Below are 20,437 nucleotides of genomic sequence, written 5' to 3' on the forward strand. Positions count from 1 at the left end.
GGACAGAGTATACCACGAGAGACACTGAGCTGGGACAAAGTCAGGAATCCTCCCTTCCAGATCTCATCTGGACACCATCGCATCTGACACCAGGTGGACACTGAACTGGGCAGAGTGCACCTGCTCACCGCTGTGGCTTGTACCAAGTTGGTGAAAGGAATTACCAGGTGGAAGTCCAGGTTATGCTTTGAAAGCGTAATTTTAACAAGGCCCTGAGTGATAAGAAGTAATAATAAAATGGAATTGTCCTGAAATATACAAACAGATCAACTTGGTGCTGGTATTATTTGGTAACATTGTAAGATGCCTCAGGACTTCTCAGGTGGCGCTAGTGGTAAAGAACCCACCTGTCAAAGCAGGAGACGTAAGAGACGTGGGTTCAGTCCCTGGGTTGGGAAGATCCCTTGGGGGAGGGCATGGCAACTCACTCCAGTGTTCTTGCTGAGATAATCCCATGGACAGAGGAGCCTGGTGGGCTATAATCCATGGGGTTGCAAAGAGTTAGACACGACTGAAGTGACTAAGCGTGCATGAGATACCTCAAAATAATGACTAGTAAGTATCTTTACTCCAGCAAGCGAGCCACTGTGATCCAGATCAAAAAGGAAGATGACCCTGGATTCCTGAAAGCAGGAGCGCTGTGATGGATCTTTCATTATTTCATCTATTTTTACATAAAGTTTAATGAGGCTTCATCAGTATACCTTTACTACGTTATCACCTTAACGAGAGCTTTTATAAGAAACATTTGCAAAAAGTAGACACAAACTGGTATCTTAATTTGTTTTTTTTTGTTGTTGTTGTTCTTTTCTGGGCTGCTCTGTGCAGCATGTGGGATCTTGGTTCCCTGACCAGGGATTGAACCTGTGCCCACTGCAATGGAAATGCAGACTCCTAACTGCTGGACTGCCAAGGAACTACAAACTGGTATCTTTAGAATGATCACATCCATAGTTGTTATAAGTTTAGTCCAACTCATTTTTGAGAATCTTTTTATTGAGACATATCTTTGTAACTCACTGCACTGCTCTGATTTTTTTTTTTCAAGTTAGAATTGAAATACACAAATTCTGTGTTTAGTTCAGTTCAGTTGTATCTGACTCTTTGCGACCTGATGGACTGTAGCATGCCAGGCCTCCCTGTCCATCACCAACTCCTGGAGTTTACTCAAACTCATGTCCATTGAGTTGGCGATGCCACCCAACCATCTCAAAGGGACAAATACAAACATCAAGTCATTTTTTATAATTTTTTCACATTTGCATATGTCAATCCACCTCATTCCTTCTTTTGTAAAAAGGTATATGGGATTTTTATTGGCGTTTAAAAAAGAAAATACTTTCTGGTAATGATTCAAAATGAAACAGTCATGATGGAATATACACGCAACGGAGTACTTGCTCTGGACTTCCCCTCTCAGTATTTTTATTTTTTGTTTTGCAATTGTTACAATGTTGTGTTGGTTTCTGCTGTACAACAACCTGAACACGCCATAATGATACATATATCTCCTCCCTCTTGAGCCTGCCCCTCCTCCCCGCTGCCCTCACCCAGGTCATCATAGAGTGCCAGACTGGGTCCCTTGGGCTGTACAGCAACCTTTCATCAGCTATCCCGTTTACACATAATATCCCCTCCCTCAATTTAAATCCCTAGAAATGACAAATGTGCTTTTAAAAAAACCTTAATTTTGAAATAATTAGCAACTCATAGGATGCTGCAAAGATAATACATTGAGTTCCATGTACCCTTTACCCAGCTTCCTCCAATGGAAAGATTCTACAGTTATGCTTATAAAGCAATCCATCATAGTGCTAGAAAACAAGAAGGCTTAAGTGTCAAAACCTATGAGGGATCCCGGGAGAGAGAAGACAGTTTGAACTGGCTGAAAGAGGGAACCACAGAACACAATTCTACAAACATTGGGAACCTCTACAAAAAATGTGAGCTGGCTCTAAGCTTGAGGAGCCTTGGGTAGCAGTCAGAGAAATTCTGGGGAAGTCTTCACATCATCCACTTGCCAAGCAGTGGGGCAAAAACATGGATGGGGAGTAGGGGCTGGAAAATTACAAGACAGTAGAGTCTTTTTGGAGGGAATTTAGCAGCATCAAATTTAAAGCTATTTAGTATTTCACCTAGTGTTTCTAATTTTCAATATACCTAGCCTAAGAAAATACAAGCACCTGTGTAGAAAAGATGATATTTAAGGATTTCTATTGTATTATTGTTTGTAATACTGAAAAAGTATAGAGGTCAGAATACTGACAAATAGGAAAACAGTGATAAATTGTGATTGCATTCATTGGGATGACAATCTAACTAGTAACTCATTTGTCATGATGGTCTCAGTGTGACTCGTGTGCTTTTGAGCCTAGCATTGTTTTTAAAGCACAGAGGTGCAAATATACACATAATATTATACATGCCATTTCTTGATCCAAACTGAAAGGCAACCAAGATACTGGAATTAGCTCAATTGCTCATTCTGTTTTTTAAAGAATTATTTCAACTCCGGAAACACTGTTAATCTCTATTAGTTTAGCGTCTCGAAGCTTTTGGATAAGGAATGTTGTAGTGACAGAAGATCTGATATTAAAACATGTTTGCACTGGTGGAATGAACCCGCTTGTAGGTTTTGTACGATGTTTTTAATGTCTTAAGGAGTCAATGCTCACCAACAGTGCTTTCCTAAAGATTTCATTTTACATTTCATCTATTTAATAATTATGTAGATTTTTCTGGGATCTACATTTATATATCAACATTATCTTTCCAAACCAAGGCAACTTGGCTGGGTTTAGAGGTTCTGGTCTATAGAAGCAGAATAACACATGCTTCTTATTTTATTTGTCAAGATTTAACATTCTTCTTTTTTGTTTGTAAGTTTTCATTTCATCAGGATTGGCTTTTCTTATTCCGTGGTAACAGCAGAATTGTGCAAGGCCCAGAGCCTGCAGGCTCTTCTAATTAGAGGCTCTTTATTGAAAACAATTATAGGTATAAAGTTGGGAGGAAGAAGCTATTGGTATAAAGATACAAACGGAGACAAAACTCTAAACTCTAAGGTCATTTAGGAGCAGGCTTTTATGGACAGAGACAGAAGGCATTTACAAAACCATCACTCTCTCCCTTGAATGGTATGAGAACTTATGTAGAAATGTATAATAGCCATCTTCTGGTTTTGGTTTTTGTTACCATAAATAAATTTTCTGTGCAACACAGCTGTAACAGAGGAGTTTCCCAAGATACCTAGACCTCAGAAGTTACTGCTGTTTCATAGATTCTAATTGTCAATCTCTAGAAAACCTGGCTTGCCAAACTGGTTGCCTTGCTTCATAATTGGGCACATAGGATAGTAATATTCAAATTACCAACTTCTGAAGCAGATATTCTTCTGTGACCTCCCTGGTAGCCATTTATCTTTTTTCCTTCTCTGCTTGAAGGTGCAATCCCACAACCTAAGGGTAGTCAATTACACTCAAACGACATGACAGAGGACTGCCCGACCTGTCACCCTCACCCTCCCAGCCCCACGTGCCTCCCGACAACCTGCTCTTGCTCCAGAGAAGCTTGTTTCTTTTTCTTTGCTGGGATGTTCATGGCACTCTCCGACCTGAGGCTCAGTAAGTTAGTAATTCTCAGGGCTAAGTTTGGTGTATGTCACTCTTAACGGGTTTTCCTACAAGGTGGCATTTCAGCTTTCTTCAGTTCAAGGGGAAAAAAAAATTGTAGCTAACTCTTTTTTCCCGGACTCGGTTTTTCTGAACTCTTCCTGGGTCATCCGACCTACTGGATGTTGGTTCCCCGTTCCCTGTACTCTGAGTCACCATCTTGATCACGTCGTCATTTCAAACACTTGTTGAGCGGCATACTGGTCACAGCCTGTTATGAATTATCCCATTTTAATTCCCATTAATGGGAATCCCATTTAATGCCCACAACCCTGAGACAAAATGAAAATTTCAGATGAGACAATATATTTTAAGCCATCTATTCCTTCCCTCCAGCTTTTTGTGTGTTTTTTCCTCAAGTTCTCCACATGTTTCATTTACTTTCCAGCGGCTGTTTTGCATTCTGCAGTCATAAATTCATTCACATTCTGGGACGTCATTGTTTTTCTTCCTCTCTGTAGCCATTGGCTACCTTTTCATTTTATCATGCTGTCTTGTTTCATTAAATCCATGTGTCATATTAAGTTTCTTAAAAGCAAAAGGAATTTCAGTATAATTTTTTGTGTGTCTCCTGGGATAAGAATTCCCTTAAATGTTTACCTCATTTATATTTTAACTTATATTTTTCTTTTTTTTGATATAAAATTTTGTTTCAGAGTTTTTTTTTTCTGGCTCACTTCTTAAATGTAGGCCACTTTACCGGAGCCTTCTCGTTACTTACCATTCAGAAATAATCTGGCTATGTGAGTCTCATTGACCTTGCTCCCTGCCTACTTGGGCACCATCTGAATTGCCCCCTCAGCACCCGAGGCAGAGGACTGGCTACCAATGCTATGTATTCTCTGTCCAAACCCAGTTCTTGAGGAGGAGACTGGGGGTAGCAGTGCAGTGGAGCTGCTGAGTTTGTTAAGAGACTGCTGTGTCTGGGGCTGACTCAGTCAACAAAGAAGTTCAGACTGTTCTACAGAGGGGAACCCTTCAGACTGCACAGCGTTCTCCTAATCCAGAGTGAATCAGCTACTTTGGCAAAAAACGAAATGAGTGTGATCCCCTCTGGTTCACGGTCTTTTGGTTTTCTAGGTCAGCCCACTTTCCTCTCTAGGTTACAGTCTGCCTTTAAGCCTCACGCCCTCCTCTGTCAGAAGAGGCAGGGACAAGTCATCACGGAGTGACCTCACCATGCAAAGGCTTCTTCTTCAATACTGCTGCTCCCACTGAGGTGAGGGCGAAAGCCTCCGAGTTAGTGTTTCTGCTCTTCCCCCAGCTCTCTCGTGCCCTGGGTCTTGGTATCAGGCAGATTTTACACTAGCAGGCTCTTCAGACTGTCTTCTAACTGTAACACAGCTGTGGGCAGACTGGAGAGCTTGAGGGTGGTCCAAGTCATGCCACACCAGTGAACACTTCAAATTTGGGGCAGAAGTAGAGTCTTAGCATCAGTGTGGATGATGCTATATTTAAGATTTTGTTCACTTCCTGTGTGTTTTATCTATCATTTATTAAAAGAAGAATAAACTGAAAAACAAGTTCACCTAGAAAAATCCTTTGAATATTAACTTTACATAAGAAATTTCTTTAAAAATTCATCTTTCCTGCCCTCTATCATCTTAAGCTCTTGCAAACTCAGACATTTGAGCATCTACTGATTGCAAGCCACAAGAATACAAAAGCTGTAAAAACCCATCTTCTTCCCTGCACAGTATTTTACTTAGGTGGGGAAGCAGATAAGCATGCCAATGATCACAAAAGAGAAGCTCTTTTTAAAACTTTCAGTTTAGGAAATGTAAGTTAGTGGCCAAAGCAAAAACCCACCAAACCCTGTCCATCAAAACCAGTATCACTTCGGACACACAAAAAAGGACAAATGCACAATCTTTTAAAAGCCAGCATGGCGGTTGAAAGAGGATGCTAGCGGAACACAGAATAGAAACATCTAAACCTGGCAAGCTCCCCTCCTGCCAACCGGAATGTTCGGATAAGTCACACAAGCTTAAGGAGAGCTCACAACAAAGGGCTTCGGAAAGAGGATGCTTCTTGCAGAATGAAGAAGGAGAGATTATATAGGAGAGAAGACACTCTCAGAGATGCCACATCTATTTCATGAGCTCTTCTGTTTTTTGGGCTTCTCTGGTAGCTCACAGTGAAGAATCTGCCTAAAATGCAGGAGACCCAGGTTCAGTCCCTGGGTCACGAAGATCCCCTGGAGAAGGCTACCCACTCCAGTACTCTTGCTTGGAGAATCCCTTGGACAGAGAGCCTAGTGGGCCCCAATCCATGGGGTTGCAAAGAGTTGGATACGACTGAGCGAGTAACACTTTCACTTCACTCTTCTGTTTTTTAGTGCATAGAAACTCAGATGCCACTCAATATCCACTAACCACTAAAAAACCAATTTGAAAGCACCCAAGGTTAGATAGTAGGTGACAGAAGGGTATCTAGTTTCTTTAGAGAAACAGGATTTCAACTCAGGTCTCAGGTATTCCCGATTGACTATTCACAGCGTCCTGAATACGTTCCAGAAGACAACAGGTGAAAAGTCATTCAACATCCTTCCCGTCTTGGAGCATTCAACAGTGCAGACTCAGGGGCACTGACTAAGGACACGATCTTCGGTCAGATTTGTTTATTAGAATGCTGGTAGTTGACGGTCCTATGATTAAATAAAACATTTTCATGGGATATGACAGCTGTCTGTTACAAGTGGGAGATGACTCACATACCTGGATTTTGACCACATGCTTTTCCTGTTCATACAAAAATGCTTTCCTAGCTTCATACTCTTTCCTAATGAGGGGTCCTGAGGTTGTGGCTTGGAAGCGCTGGAGCATGTCTTCGCTAGCAGACCATATCTTCTCACGGATGTAATCTGCAGTGATATCCTCAACAATGTCCTGGTAAGAGATATTTCTTATGGTTACACTTCACACATCAAGTGAGAAGAGCACAGAGAACAGCTTCTGGAAATTCTATCTTTCAGAAAGTGATCTGGATAGCTCTTTCTGGCTCAGTGTAAAAACAGATTTGACCAGAGTCAAGGGGTGGGCTGGCTCAGCTTCTTTCTAGCGACATGGTTTTAGAATCCTCTGAAATCTGGGTGGAGATGAGGATGCGGTTGAATGGTCTCAGGATTTGGAGGTGATGTACGGATGATGTTGGCAGGGACCAGGCCTAAGGCCCGGGCTCCCCAGAGCGTAAGAGAGACAAGAATGATTACATAAGTATTGGCATCACCTCCTCCCTCTCCTGGGGGAAAGACGGCAATGCCCATGAAGGCCTCTGGTTTTCTTGCCCAGGCCAGAGGAGGCAGATACCTGCAAGGAGTAGGGGAAAACTCAAAATAAATTTGGGAGAACATAAAGGACTTGGAGCAGAAGAAAAGGGGCTGGGAGAGGAAAGATAAGCACTCTGTCAGGCAGACAGGGAAACCTAGACGAATGAGAAAGCAAGGAAGAAGTGGGGCTGGGAGGTCTTCACGTGATGATGAACTGGGTTCACTCTCACGTTCTTTGAGAAATGCGAGCAAAGCCTGGACTCATTTCTATGGCAGATGCCTCTTAACCATCCATGTGAATGGACTTCACGGATGGTGAATTTATACAATTAAGAGTGAAATTGTATAAAAGATGCATAAATACTTTCACAAGAAGACATACGTATAGCCTAAATTCAGTAATTTCAGACTGACTAGAATAATTTTTTTTAACAGCATAGATCCTCCACTTTCTATTAATCTTGATGCTGGGATCAGGTATAACTTCACAAAATTATACTTAGGGCATCTTTGGATGCCATATGAGCAATTTGTGTCTCTTGAGTTTTAACCTTTCAATGTTGCTTCTTCACAGTTTGACATATCCTTTCAATGATAGCACATGGTTTTTAAATATTGGCCATAATTTCATTTTTCAACAAAGCAGCACTAATAGTTCACTGCCACATGCCATTTTCCTGGAAAAAGTGGGATATTACACATTTGAAATTAGTAAATGAATACATTTTTCACTATCTTCTTGTCATTCAGGATTTCTGTGGCATTGTCAACCCCAAGTTATAGCTTTTTCTCTGAGTTTTAGTAAGTTGCTGTACTGGAGATTCTGTCCACAATATTGTTATCTTGCAGTATCTTTCTTGCTGGTGAATGTGAACAGTTCTATGAGATCTATATGTGTGAGTTCTAATTTTTTCAAGACGGAATTCAATTATTAGAAGTATTTCCTTTTAAACACACTACAATGCCTGGATCAGAGAGCAAGTTTCACATCTTCTAGGGCCAACTTTTGGTCTCAAGTCCAAAGTAATCTTGGTAAACATTCCTTCAAGAATATTGCTCCCTGTTATAGGTTGAGGTGGGGGAAAGAAATAAGACATCTTGAATATTGACAACCAAGGAATTACCACTAATTGAGCTCTAGTGTCAAGGAAAAACTGAAGATTGATTTCTTAGGATAATCTGCCATCCTATATAATCTGCAAGAGCTTTATCTGCCTGCTGCTCTGCGGTGCTGCTCTGACATACGGAAGACATTCTAGAAATCAGTAACCATGCAGCCACACCTCGCTGCAGTTCATGAAGACTTTACTCCATATCCAGCCTTCAAATAAATCAGTTCTTCCCATCAATTCCTTGATTCTAAAATAGAAAAGCAATCACAGTTATCTTTATATAGTACATTTTCCCATCAAACAGCAGACTCCTACCTCAATTTCTTTTCCCATGAGCCATGATTCTTTAAGCAAGCAGGGTTCAGGTGTGACCCAGGAACTCTCTTTTGAATCAATATTGTAGTAGTAATCATATTTCTCCTGCAGGGTGAGTTTAAGCCATGAACCTTCAGTAGACACTAAAGAAAAAGGTTTGTTAAATTCTAGAGAGGAGCGTGGAAACTTTTAACATTAACGTAGTTTCTTCAGTAAAGTAAAATCACTGAACAGGGATGTTTTCCACCAGGCATTCAGATAATTTGAGTTAAAATCATTAGCAATGAGTCATTAAAATGGAATGAATTCTGTGTATTCAAAGGCAGCTCCCTACTAAACCAAAGTAAAAGGAGAGTGACGTCTAATGGTAGCTCTGCATGTCAAATTTCTCATGAGGATTAAGGGAGTCACACATGGCCAGCAAGAAGGAAAACTAAACGAGGGAAACACCAGGCAGATGTGAACAGCACCACAAGTCGACGGGGAGACCCATGAGGAAGAATCCTCTTTGTTTAGAATGTCTTCCAGCAACTTCTTTGAAAAGGAGTGGCCTACAAGGGCTGTGACCCGCTATTTAAGGAGGACCCATTATTTAATCATTTGCCTTAAACCAAAGCAGAAGTGACTCATCTTTGCAGACAACTTTATTCAAAGCACAAAATGGCATACATAACCACTCAGGTCACTAAGAAGGGAAAAGGAAAATTCCTGATTCCTCTGACTCATCTTGTTCTACAAAACCATACACACAGGAGGAAAAAAATGTTGAACGGACTTAATTTTCTCAGGGAGAGAATACTAGAAAAAAAAAAAAAACATCTATAGCAGTCATGGCTTAAACTGGTCAAGAATATTTGCAGTCAACAAAATAGATTTGCAATCAGCAAAATAGACTTAGCAATCTATTTATTTTGTTGAATGGTTACGATTCTTGTCTCAGACCAGAGAGCTAAAAACAACAATAAAAATAAAAATTTCAGACCAAGCTAAGCCAACTGCTGCCAAGTGAGCACTAGAATAATTGCCTTTATAGGTAAATCATAGTCCTAGTGAATTCCCTCAAAGAATATTTAAATGGATTCAAATAACTAAGCAAAGATAACTTTAAGGCCCTTTAAAGTGGGTTGATTCTTCAGTTGATTTTTTAATGCCTCTCAACTGTTCTGTGGATGCCCAGATACACAGAGAGATACATATCTCTTCAAATGGCCAATCAGACAACTATTATATGTTTAGAAATGCTGGTTTACTAGAAAATATATTGTACAGTCAAATATGGATGATCACAAGTAATCATTAAATATTTTCAATCACCAAAAATCATCAGATTCACAAATGTTTTCAGAAGATTGAACACTTTTTAAGGCAACTCTCTCAGTGGGAAGGAAAGAAATAAAATAAAATGGTGGAAATGGATATCTTTTATTTTCATAAGAACTGAGAAGTAAAAAGTTCTTAGTTGGTTAAAAGTGAACCACATTGGCACTATAAAGCTTTATTTGGGTTGGGATGTCAGTGAATAATAGAAAAGGAGAATTCTATCATTTTCACGTCAAGTATGAGTTTAGAGTCAGGTCAAAGGCTGAGGAGGACATCGCCGGAACAGGGTTCAAGGATTTTTCCTAAGAAGTGGAGCTGGTTTGTTGGGGCTTTCCAGGTGGTACGAGTGGTCAAGAACCTGCCTGCCAATGCAGGAGATGTAAGGGAAGTGGGTTTGACCCCTGGGTTGGGAAGATCCCCTGAAGGAGGGGATGGAAACACACTCCAGTATTCTTGCCTGGAGAACCCCATGGACAGAGAAGCCTGGTGGCCTACAGTCCATACGGTTGCAATGAGTTGGGCATGACTGAAGCGACTTAGCATGCATGCACATAGTGGGTTTGTTAACTGAGGGAAAAGACTAATTATGGGCCTTTAAGGAAGCACAACAGAGAAAGATTCCAGTGAGTTAAGAGGTGATGTGCATTCTATATGGAAACATGCTTTCTAGATGCCTTCCAGACAAAATCGTACCTATGTAAGACCTAAACTGAGCTCTAAGGCTAAGTGATCTATGTAAGAGTGAACACTTGAGTCTGGGGACAAACAGACAGCCTAGAACCAGAGGTGAAAGAGGTAAGAATAAGTCATCCTGTTCACACCCTCAATGTTCACAGCATCCTGTTCACACCCTCAATGTTCACAGCTCTATTGAAAACGAAAGTTGGTCTCTAATTCCCTAGAAAGCTTCTCCTCTTCCTCTGAGAACAGAGGGTGGCAATCTTTTTCTATAAAGGGCCAGAGCGTAATTTCTGTCTTGTGTGTTACAGGTCTCTCACACAACTACTTGGCTCTCACGGTATCATGAAGGCAGCCAGACACAGTGACATACACATTAATGAGTGCGGCTGGATTGCTTTATTTATAAAAACAGGTGGCAGCCTGAGGAATCTTAAAAGCTATCAGAATAAAGGTTTCAGGATACAAAATCAACATCAAAAACAAATTTTATGAAAATATGTCCACATGAAAGCTTGCATACAAATGTTCACATAAATATTACTTAGGATAGCCAAAACTGGAGGAAAAAAATCCCAGTTCTATCCACTGATGAATGAATAAACAAAATGTGGCCTATGCATACAGCAGAATATTATCAGCCATAAAAGAAATGAGGAGCTGATACAGGCTACAACATGAGGGAGCTTTGAGGACGTTATGCTACATGAAGTCAGACACAGTATGATTTCGTTTATATGAAATGTCCAGAACAGGAAAAATTAGAGAGACAGAAAGTATATTAGTGATTGTTTGGGGCTGAGAGTTGGGGGTGGGGAACAATGGCTAATGGGAAATGGGCTCCATTTATTATAAGAAAAATATTCTGGAATTAACTAGTGGCGTTAGCTATACAAGTTCGGGAGTATAATAAAAACTTCTGAATTGCACACTTTAAAAGAGTAAATTTTACGGTATGTGAATTATATCTCAATATAAAAATTAACTGTATTTCTATATGTTAGCAACAAACAACCCCAAAATGAAATTAAGAAAATATTTACAATGATATCAAAGATGATAAAATATGGTAGGAATAAATTCAAATAAAGTAACGCGAGCCCTATACACGGGATACTACAAAACATTGCTGAAAGAAGTAAAGACCTAATCAAAAGCAAAGACATACCATGGTACACGGACCAGAAGACTTAGTATTAAGATGGCATATGCCTCAAATCCATCTATGGCTTCAGGATAATCTCTAAAAAGTCCCAACTTTTATTTTTTTCCAGAAAAAATGAATCTAAGGTATCTTCTAGGTTTCTAAATTGGCTATCTGGGGACATTTTTTTTTTCTCTGCTGATCAGAACATGGGAGTTGGGAAGAGGAGTAGGCAAGCTTAGGGAAGAGAAGGCGAAACTAAGTTTGGGCCAAGGATTTGAAATTATGATGAGTCATCTCTAAGAAAACCACCCCTTGCATAAATACAGTTGTACAAGTCTTTCTTCATAAACGATGAGGTAGGGGCACTATAGTAACCAACGAAGAGATGTGAAGGGAGCAGGGAGAGGCTCAAGGTGATCAGACAGCAAGTGAGAGTGGATGGCCAGCAGCCCCATTCCCATTTCATTATCAGAAAATGCTCTGAATCAGAGGGTAGAATTCCCAAGTTAGAAATACATCAGGCTAATTATAAGTACACAGGGTAGCTCTGGATAGACTTCCAGTGAATTAAAAAAAGGTGTTTTTCTTTCCCCTCAAGTTCCATTTCTAAGGCTATATATTGTCAAAGCAATTTTCTAAAGATGAGAAATACTATGTACATATGGTACAAATAAACATCAGCCTGAGTTAGGAGACACCTTAATCCTTGACAGTGGGACACAGCAAGTGCTCAACAAAAATCTATCACACTAAAGAGAGGATGGGCTCTCTCTGCCAAAAATTAGCCTCATTGGACTTGTCATTTTCTCCCTCTGTCCAAAATGCCATCAGTGTGATTTTCTAAATCTGAAAAATGAGTCCTAAACTCATGATCCCAGAGCTAACATTTCATGGATTGGAGAAGGCAAGGGCACCCCACTCCAGTACTCTTGCCTGGCAAATCCCATAGGCGGAGGAGCAGCAGCAGCAAGTATATGCCAAGGTTGCTGCTACTGCCGCTAAGTTGCTTCAGTTGTGTCCGACTCTGTGCGACCTCATAGACGGCAGCCCACCAGGCTCCCCCATCCCTGGGACTCTCCAGGTAAGAACACAGGAGTGGGTTGCCATTTCCTTTTCCAATGCATGAAAGTGAAAAGTGAAAGTGAAGTCGCTCAGTCGTGTCTGACTTCTCGACTCCATGGACTGCAGCCTACCAGGCTCTTCCATCCATGGGATTTTCCAGGCAAGAGTACTGGAGTAGGGTGCCATTGCCTTCTCCATAATACAGACCAATTTGCTGCATTTCATTTTATATTTTCAAGATTACTCTTTACTTCTACTTAATAATGTATTAATGTACATTAGTAAACGCACAATAACATATCATTTGTTTCAAAAAGGATGGAGAGATATAGTAGTGTAAAAATCAGTTTGTACCACTAGAAGGGATGGCTCAATGGCAAAACTGATAGGAAGCAAAATCTCCTTGTAATACTGTATTTTCTCAAGTATATGGCACCCACCACAGCCACCAAGTTAATCACAGATTTCCAAAAGACAAAAAAGGAAAAGAAACACTAAAAAGTTTCCTTGCCAGAGATGACAAACATTCAGAAATATTCATTTGAAAGCAATTATTTGTCTCAAAACTAAGATAACACAATACCACATAAGTCATCATATTCAAAGTGCTATTTAATTTGTGCTAAACAGTGAAGACGCTTACCACTTCTAGATTTTTGCTCTTTTGCTTTTGCCAGAGCATCACGGTACCTGTCAGCACATTCAGGGATTACGTCATTTGTATTACGGACGGCAGGCTTCAAAACAGACAAAATATCACTTTGCTTCTCCTTCTCCAAAAACTGATTAACATCAACGACCAGTGTAACCCCTGGGTAATGAAAAAGAAATGTTTCTGTTAATAATTATCTGCTACTCATCCTAGAGGCATGCAAAGATATAAGTCAACCTTTTAGGAATGCATTAAACCTGTTTACCCTTTGAGAGAATATACTGCATACACTCAAGATAGTCATCAACTGTTCAGGTTTTAAGAGGAATAAAATCCACAGGAGCAGTATTTCCTCATTACTCCTGTATGCTCTCAAGGCACTAGGTTCTGCCCACTGTGGTGATCTGTGAAACAGGGTGGACATATGTTGACAGCAGACATGCAGCCCTTATGCGGGTCGTTAATCAGTATGTGAGAACAAGCTTTACGAAAACATGTATTTATACTAGAATAAGTGAAACACTATCTAAGCCGCAGAAGTCCTGACATTCTCTGGTACAGTGCAAGTATACTTTCAAGATTGTCCTTAGCAACCTGAATGACTGTTCTAGAAAGGCAACGGGCATAGCTGGTGGCTATGTGCAGTGGAGTCCAGAAACTTAATTCTGGAATCAATTTAGACCTAGAAAGCATGTGATCCCATTTCAAATGTCTGCCTCTCCACAAAACCACATTCGACTCTTGGTTGCCTAAAGAAAGATAATGTGCTGAATTCTTTACCATCTAGTTTAGGTAAGAATATTTTGGCCCCACCAATGGACCTACTGTCTTCACAATCTGTAAATGTACTGGGTTAGAAAGGTAGAACAAAAAAATGGAAGAAACCAGGTTAAAATACTTTATAGATGAAAAAACATCTTGATGAAGAGAGAGGAGAAAGATTTTTTTTTTTTCTTTTTAATAGACATGTCAAACTCTGCCATACAAATGCTAAACGGTATACTACTGTCATCAAATTACATTCAGATGTGCATAGAACTGTGAAGGCTGATGTGGTAGGAAAAACAGTCTGACTTTTGACACCTATGAGTCCAATCATGCAATCTGGAGGAGCACTACTCGAAGGGCAAAGACTTCCAGTGGCCAACTCCAGTTGTTGCTGAACAAAAGCTACAGTGGTGGGTCCTTTCAGACACAGAAGTTCAGGGGAATGGGGAAGCTGCCCGCTTTCCTCTTCTCCAGGAAAGCTTAGTAGGAGAAAAAGGCAGTCCTGGTGTTTGAGAAATCTGTGATCTCAGAGAAGAGGAGAGAACAAGGAAATGACAAAAGATCCTTACATGAGTTATGTCGAAAAGCTTTATCAAACCCAGTGAAATGCTATTTGCCTTAAAAGATGGGTATTACGAAGGCAGCATACATTTCTTTCAAGTACATGTACTGGTGTACAAGCAGTGGGTCCATGGGTTAATCTTCTAAATGACTGAAGCTGACTCTTTTAGGTACCAACCTTCATCTTAACAGAATCCAGCTCCATGAAAACTAAAGACCTGGGGAAAAATCTAACAGAACAGTCCTGCTCATCATTTTACCCACAGTCCCTGGTACATTTTTGGTGCTTAATGTTTGCTGAGAGCTGCCAGAAGAATTCTTTATGACATCAAAATTATATTGTGTGATAATGTGATATTTTCAAAGACTATGGAGGTGTTGGGCTACTTTGCTCCTGCAATAAATGGTCCCAAACTCCTCCTTTTCTTAATTTTCCTCTAACACCACTGTCAGTTATCACTTCTTGTTCCTGTTTGAATGCCTGCATAGGGCAGCCAAAACACCTAACTTCTTGGTAAATCATAGCTTCTGAGTTGGGTAGAGATATAACCAACAGGTAAGACTTATGCCTAAGATAAGAATAAACAGACCCAAAGCAGCTGTCCACGAGGTCTCCACTGAGTTGACAAAACTCAGTTCTGTGCTCAGGCTTTGAGACATCTATTTTGATTGCTTTTCTCCTTAAGCAATTAAGTTCCAGAGAGCTGGGAATGACACATAAAGGATATCCAGAAAGTCAGGTATGTTTCTGCTACGGAACAAATGAAGAAACCTCCTCCAAACCTAAGATCCAAAAATATATTTATGCCTTAATCCACATGCCAGAAGGGCTTCTCTAAGGCATGCATTCTCAAAATAGGTGATATAACCCCCCAGGAGGGTAAAAATTGGTTCTTAGGAAGAGAAAGTAAAAAAACAAAACAAAACTTTATATATAAAAGCACATATCTACATGTGGCACATAAGCAGGTATATATTAGTGGTACTGAAATTTCATGGTAAAGAGCACCATGGGGGAAAAAAGTCTAGAAAGACTCCTTAGGGTACAATCATGGATAACGGCTGAACGACATTGCTTTAAGGAGTCAAAAGTAGAGACAAACCTACTTGCAGAAAGCAAGATGCTCCAGTGAAAATGGACATCGGGCCAAAAGCAAGGAGTCTTGAGTTACTGTGCCCTTTCAAATCTTGCCTGTGGTCAAACATATGGGCCAACAAATGATCTGGGAGTGGGTTTGATAATTGCAACATGTGACCAGAATTTGTTTTCAAGTCTTCATACAAAGGATGAAGAGTGATTTTAAAAGTAAGATTAAATTCCTTGTTGAAAACACAGGAAAATTCTCATCTCAGTGTAAGAATATAGGCAGTTTTTATCTTTAGAACATCTTTTTGTTGTTATAAATCATAGGAGACACTATATCAACTCTTCTAAGGAACAGGATGGAAGTAGAAGAACGGATTTTAAACGTGCAAGTGTGGAACACACAAATCTCAGACATTTGAGAAAATCTCTTACAATCACAGTAAACAGAACTGTGAGTCTCAAGAGGATCGGACTTAACACTTGTAAGTCAAGTATAAGAACAACATGAAAAAAAGGAATAAAATAACTTTTAAACTGGTTTGATCTCTAGGAGAAAAACTATAACCTTTTTAGTCTTTTTGAGTGCTTTGATGACAATATGATTTCTTAAAAGTGTATTTTTCAAACTACGGATGCCTTCAGTTTAATATATAAATTTAAATCTCTTGTGTACACAGCTTAATTTTATTTTTTCTTAAGGATTAGAATGTTTGAACAGAGAGACTTCAAAGATCCTAAGGATATAAGAGTTCAGGTTGGAGAAATACACATATTTTTCAGGCTAAGGAAATAAAAACCAGATGTTCCTCACAAATGCCTGCAACGTTTCAAAGCATATCTTCTGGAGCAAGACTAGGTATCTCAAAAGCATTCTATGACCTGATACAACAGGATAGATTCTAATTATGTCATGAATGGACAGGTTAATGAACTACAATTTTAGGAATCTTATTTTAATTTACATAGGTTATTTATACATGGAGAGTGTTAGCATATCACCCCGATCGCCATGTGAGTTTTCTTATTATCCTCTAAGAAAATAGATGCTTAAAAAAAACACAAACTATTATTTGGGAGCCAAAGTGGGGGGTCCAGTAATTGCTAAGTATGTCTATTCCAATTATGCATTTCAGACTTGGGGAAATAACCCTAGGGGGTGGGTCTCAGCACCCACTAAACCCACTGTGAGATGAACCTGAGCAACACTCCACTGATCATCTGACCTCCATAAGCCCATCCCCGATTGGCAGACCACAGTGAAGTTTCAGGTCTCCTGGAATTCGGGTCAGTTCAGAGACAGTGTCCAGTAATCTCTGCAAAGTCTGACTGTGTCCTTCCCTGGGAGGAAGCACAGTCACCACAGTAGGATGTAACATATTGGTAACGTAGCAGGCTCCTTTCCCAAGGGAACCCAGTCCCTCATTCATTCAAGGGCTTCTGGGTCTGTAAATGGCTCAAGTCCGGGAATTGATGGAGGGACCATGACTTTCTGTTTATCATTCAAGTTATACTTCCACTCACCTGACCTAGAACCCTTCTTCCACTTGTACAAATCAAGTAAGAATTTAGTAGACTGTCTATTTTGCTTCTAGGAATACCACAATCAATTAGCAAGTTCCATAGGTCTCTGTGTCAGATTTTTCTAATTATTGCTTCAACCCTGCTATCTATTAACATTATACTAACCACAACCACTTGTCTTTGGTGATTAAATGCTGTCCCCTGGCCTCTGCCAGACAGCCTGACAGACTTTGGATTTTCCAGCCTCTCCACAATTACATGAGCCTATTTCTTAAATGAAATCTCTCTTTATTCTTCCATATAAATGCATGTAGAGATAGTCAAACAGTACTAGATACTTGCTTTCCAGAGAAACTACATGGCTATATATGTAGTTTTTTTTTTTTTTCCATAAGGGAAAAAATATATAGTTCTATTTCTTTGAAAAATGATATGATAATAGAAGGCATGGAAGGGAGGACAGGCATTTATTAAGCAGGATGGTCTAGCTTTCTAAGGATCAAGATAAAAAACGACTTGATTATACTATAAATTTAAGAGTTGAGAAATTATTTTCTGCTTTCTGGACTTGGTTCAGCTACAACTTCAGATTTTGCTGGAAATAGTACTTCACTGTGAAAACCAGTGCAACCAATCAATCTTATTTTTGTATAAATATGAATTCAAGAATTAAAATAGGTGAGAGTCTGTATCTTTTCAGAAAAAAATGGCACACTTTTAAAAATTAAGGAATTAAAACAGAAGCTCAGGGGGATAGCCAGATGTAAGCATGAGCTGCGGCAGCAGGAGGCGGTGAGGGCTTACATTGCTTTGCTTTGTTTATGTCCTTGTTGGCCTCGTTGACGGCATGCTGTATCTCATCCAGCCAAAGAATTTTAGAAGCACTTTGAGGGTCCTGAGAACGTGGTCACAGAATAAAAGAAAAAAAAACAGTGAATGATGATGAAACAGAATTAACAATGGTTTTTTAGGAGCCACTTTATTAAAATTTCCATGAACTCTTATTTAGCAACAACCCAGCATGGCCACACACTGTACAAGCTACTGACCAAACAGACTCCAAATGGGACCACTTCTCCCCTCTGCACAACCACCTCTTTAGTCCGGTCCACCCCCCTCCATCATCGCTCCCTTGACAGCCGCATCGATCTCCTATTTGCTTTTGTTGTTTCCACGTCAGCTTCCACCCCAGCGGCCCTCTACCGAGAACCAGGTAACTCCTCCCAAAAAGGACATCGCATCACATCATTCCTCCGCGAAACTCCTTCAGAGGTTCTCTCCAGCAGCTGGAAGGAAACGACACCCGCTTCCCACAGACTGTGGGCATCTAAGGATCTGGTCCTGCTCATCGCTCTGTTTTCATCTCCCCCTCGTCTACTCACTGTTCCTGACCTTCACACCCGCCTCCTTCAGATCCCATCGCTCTATCCCAGGTGTGTGGCTGTTGGTTTTTTCTTATCATTCAGGCCTTAATTTAAATGCCGCCTCTTCCAAGAAAGCCTTCTCCGACTACTCCGGTCAATCACATATTCTCTCCCCCAATCACTCAGTATCTGTGGCTCCCAAGGTGGCCCAGGGGGGCACAGCACACTTTCAATTTGTGGGAAAAAATGAACGTGGATTTTATCAGACACAGTGACAAAAATAAGACCCAGCGGATTCCGATAGAAGCACGGTGATGGCCCTCGAGGAGCTAATGGTTCAGCAGAGGAGGCAGGTGCGTCAAACATGATAATTACTGGATCAACAGCAAGGCCCTACCATATAGCACAGGAAACTACACTTAATATCCTGTAACCAACCGTGATGAAAAATAAAAACCTATAAGACAACATGATCACAGCGATATTAGCGATAGATAGCTTAGAACTAGCCAAGAAGAGATGAATTTGTATTAGGAGTGTTGAGATGCAGCGGAAGAAAAGACCAAGTTGTTAAGGACAGCTTCAGAAAGGAAGTGGAAGCAGCAGTAGAAAGGTACTGAGTTACCTTTCCTCATTTTTACTTTAAGGGATGATTCTGATTTTACCCCAAAGGTAGTGCCAGCATACAATGTAAATAAAGAAGGCTTCCAGATAGCAACTGCATTTCATATAAACGTGTCTTAAGATTACAAGTAAATTTTGTTATTGGTAGAAATTAAGCATTTTAGAGAAGATGAGACATTTCATTTTAAAAACCTGAAAATATCTGCCTACTTGTGCGATAGCCTAAAGAAAGACTGTGATGAACGGAGGGTGGTTCGTTGGAGCCAGGCAGAAGCAAGCTCCATCATGTAGGACTCAAGAAGGATGGGAGGCAGGAAGGAGAAAAAACATGCACCAGCATCTTTGGCAGGCTTCAACTCTGTCTCCCTCAGAGCCTAGTAAGAGATGATATGTGGGGAAAGGGCTCTGAAAATGAGACAAAATATCTGCTATTTCATTCTGTAACCCCCAGATTAAAGAAGACCATGGATGAAGGCTTGGTTCCTGCTTCCACAATCACCTCTAGCTGGATCTGCCACGTGGGAACCACATGCTAATAAGATTTTCCATCTTTTGGGAGAATGGATGTGGAAGGTTCAAACAGGAAGCAAGATGGGAAGTTGAGACCTGGAAGAGGGTGAAGGGACAGGGGAACAGAAAGTATTTTTCCTCCGCTTCTAAGCCAAAGAGAACCCAACCACTCCCCCAGGTACAGCCTAAAAACTAAGCTCCACACAAGTTCATTTCTTTCTTAGATTTTTTTTTTTCCTCTGAAGGGTATTTACCAAATTTCTTTATAACTTACCAGTGTAGAAGATGTACCATACAAACTTTTATTCAGATGAGAAGAAAGTTACAATCCATTTCAAAGCTGAAGGTATTAGTTTTATAAGCTAAACCCAAGAGGACTTTGCAAATCAAAATAATTTAAGTCAACAGTTAAATCATGACCCACTGCAGGGAAGGGTTGCTAGAGTTAAATGCAAAGCCAAGAGGAAAAACTGAAGCCTACCAGGGTAAGGTCTTCCTTTCAATTGATCACTGGAAGACTGGAAACAGGGTGTTTATAGGATGGCCAAGTCTCTGCTGTGTTGAGTCACTCAGTCGTGTCCGACTCTTTGTGACCCCATGGACCGTAGCCCTCCAGGCTCCTCTGTCCATGGGGATTCTCCAGGCAAGAGTACTGGAGTGGGTTGCCATGCCCTCCTCCAGGGGATCTTCCCAACCTAGGGATCGAACCCAGGTCTCCCACATTGCAGATGGATTCTTTGCCATCTGAGCCACCAGGGAAATGCAAGAAAACTGAGT

General features: G+C 40.4%; 1 protein-coding gene across 2 annotated transcripts in view; it reads right to left on the reverse strand.

Annotated features, from left to right (window-relative positions):
* IQGAP2 (IQ motif containing GTPase activating protein 2) overlaps window positions 1–20,437 on the reverse strand; it is a 307,112-nt gene that overhangs the window by 58,783 nt on the left and 227,892 nt on the right. For both annotated transcript variants that reach the window (XM_068966679.1, XM_068966681.1), the window contains exons 14-17: window positions 17,967–18,057; window positions 13,217–13,384; window positions 8,367–8,509; window positions 6,389–6,559 (exon numbers count right to left, since the gene is read on the reverse strand). In XM_068966679.1, the coding sequence (XP_068822780.1) occupies window positions 6,389–6,559; window positions 8,367–8,509; window positions 13,217–13,384; window positions 17,967–18,057 (573 nt within the window). The remainder of the gene's footprint in view (window positions 1–6,388; window positions 6,560–8,366; window positions 8,510–13,216; window positions 13,385–17,966; window positions 18,058–20,437) is intronic.

This window comes from Capricornis sumatraensis, chromosome 2, assembly GCF_032405125.1.
Source record: "Capricornis sumatraensis isolate serow.1 chromosome 2, serow.2, whole genome shotgun sequence".
NCBI lineage: Eukaryota > Metazoa > Chordata > Mammalia > Artiodactyla > Bovidae > Capricornis > Capricornis sumatraensis.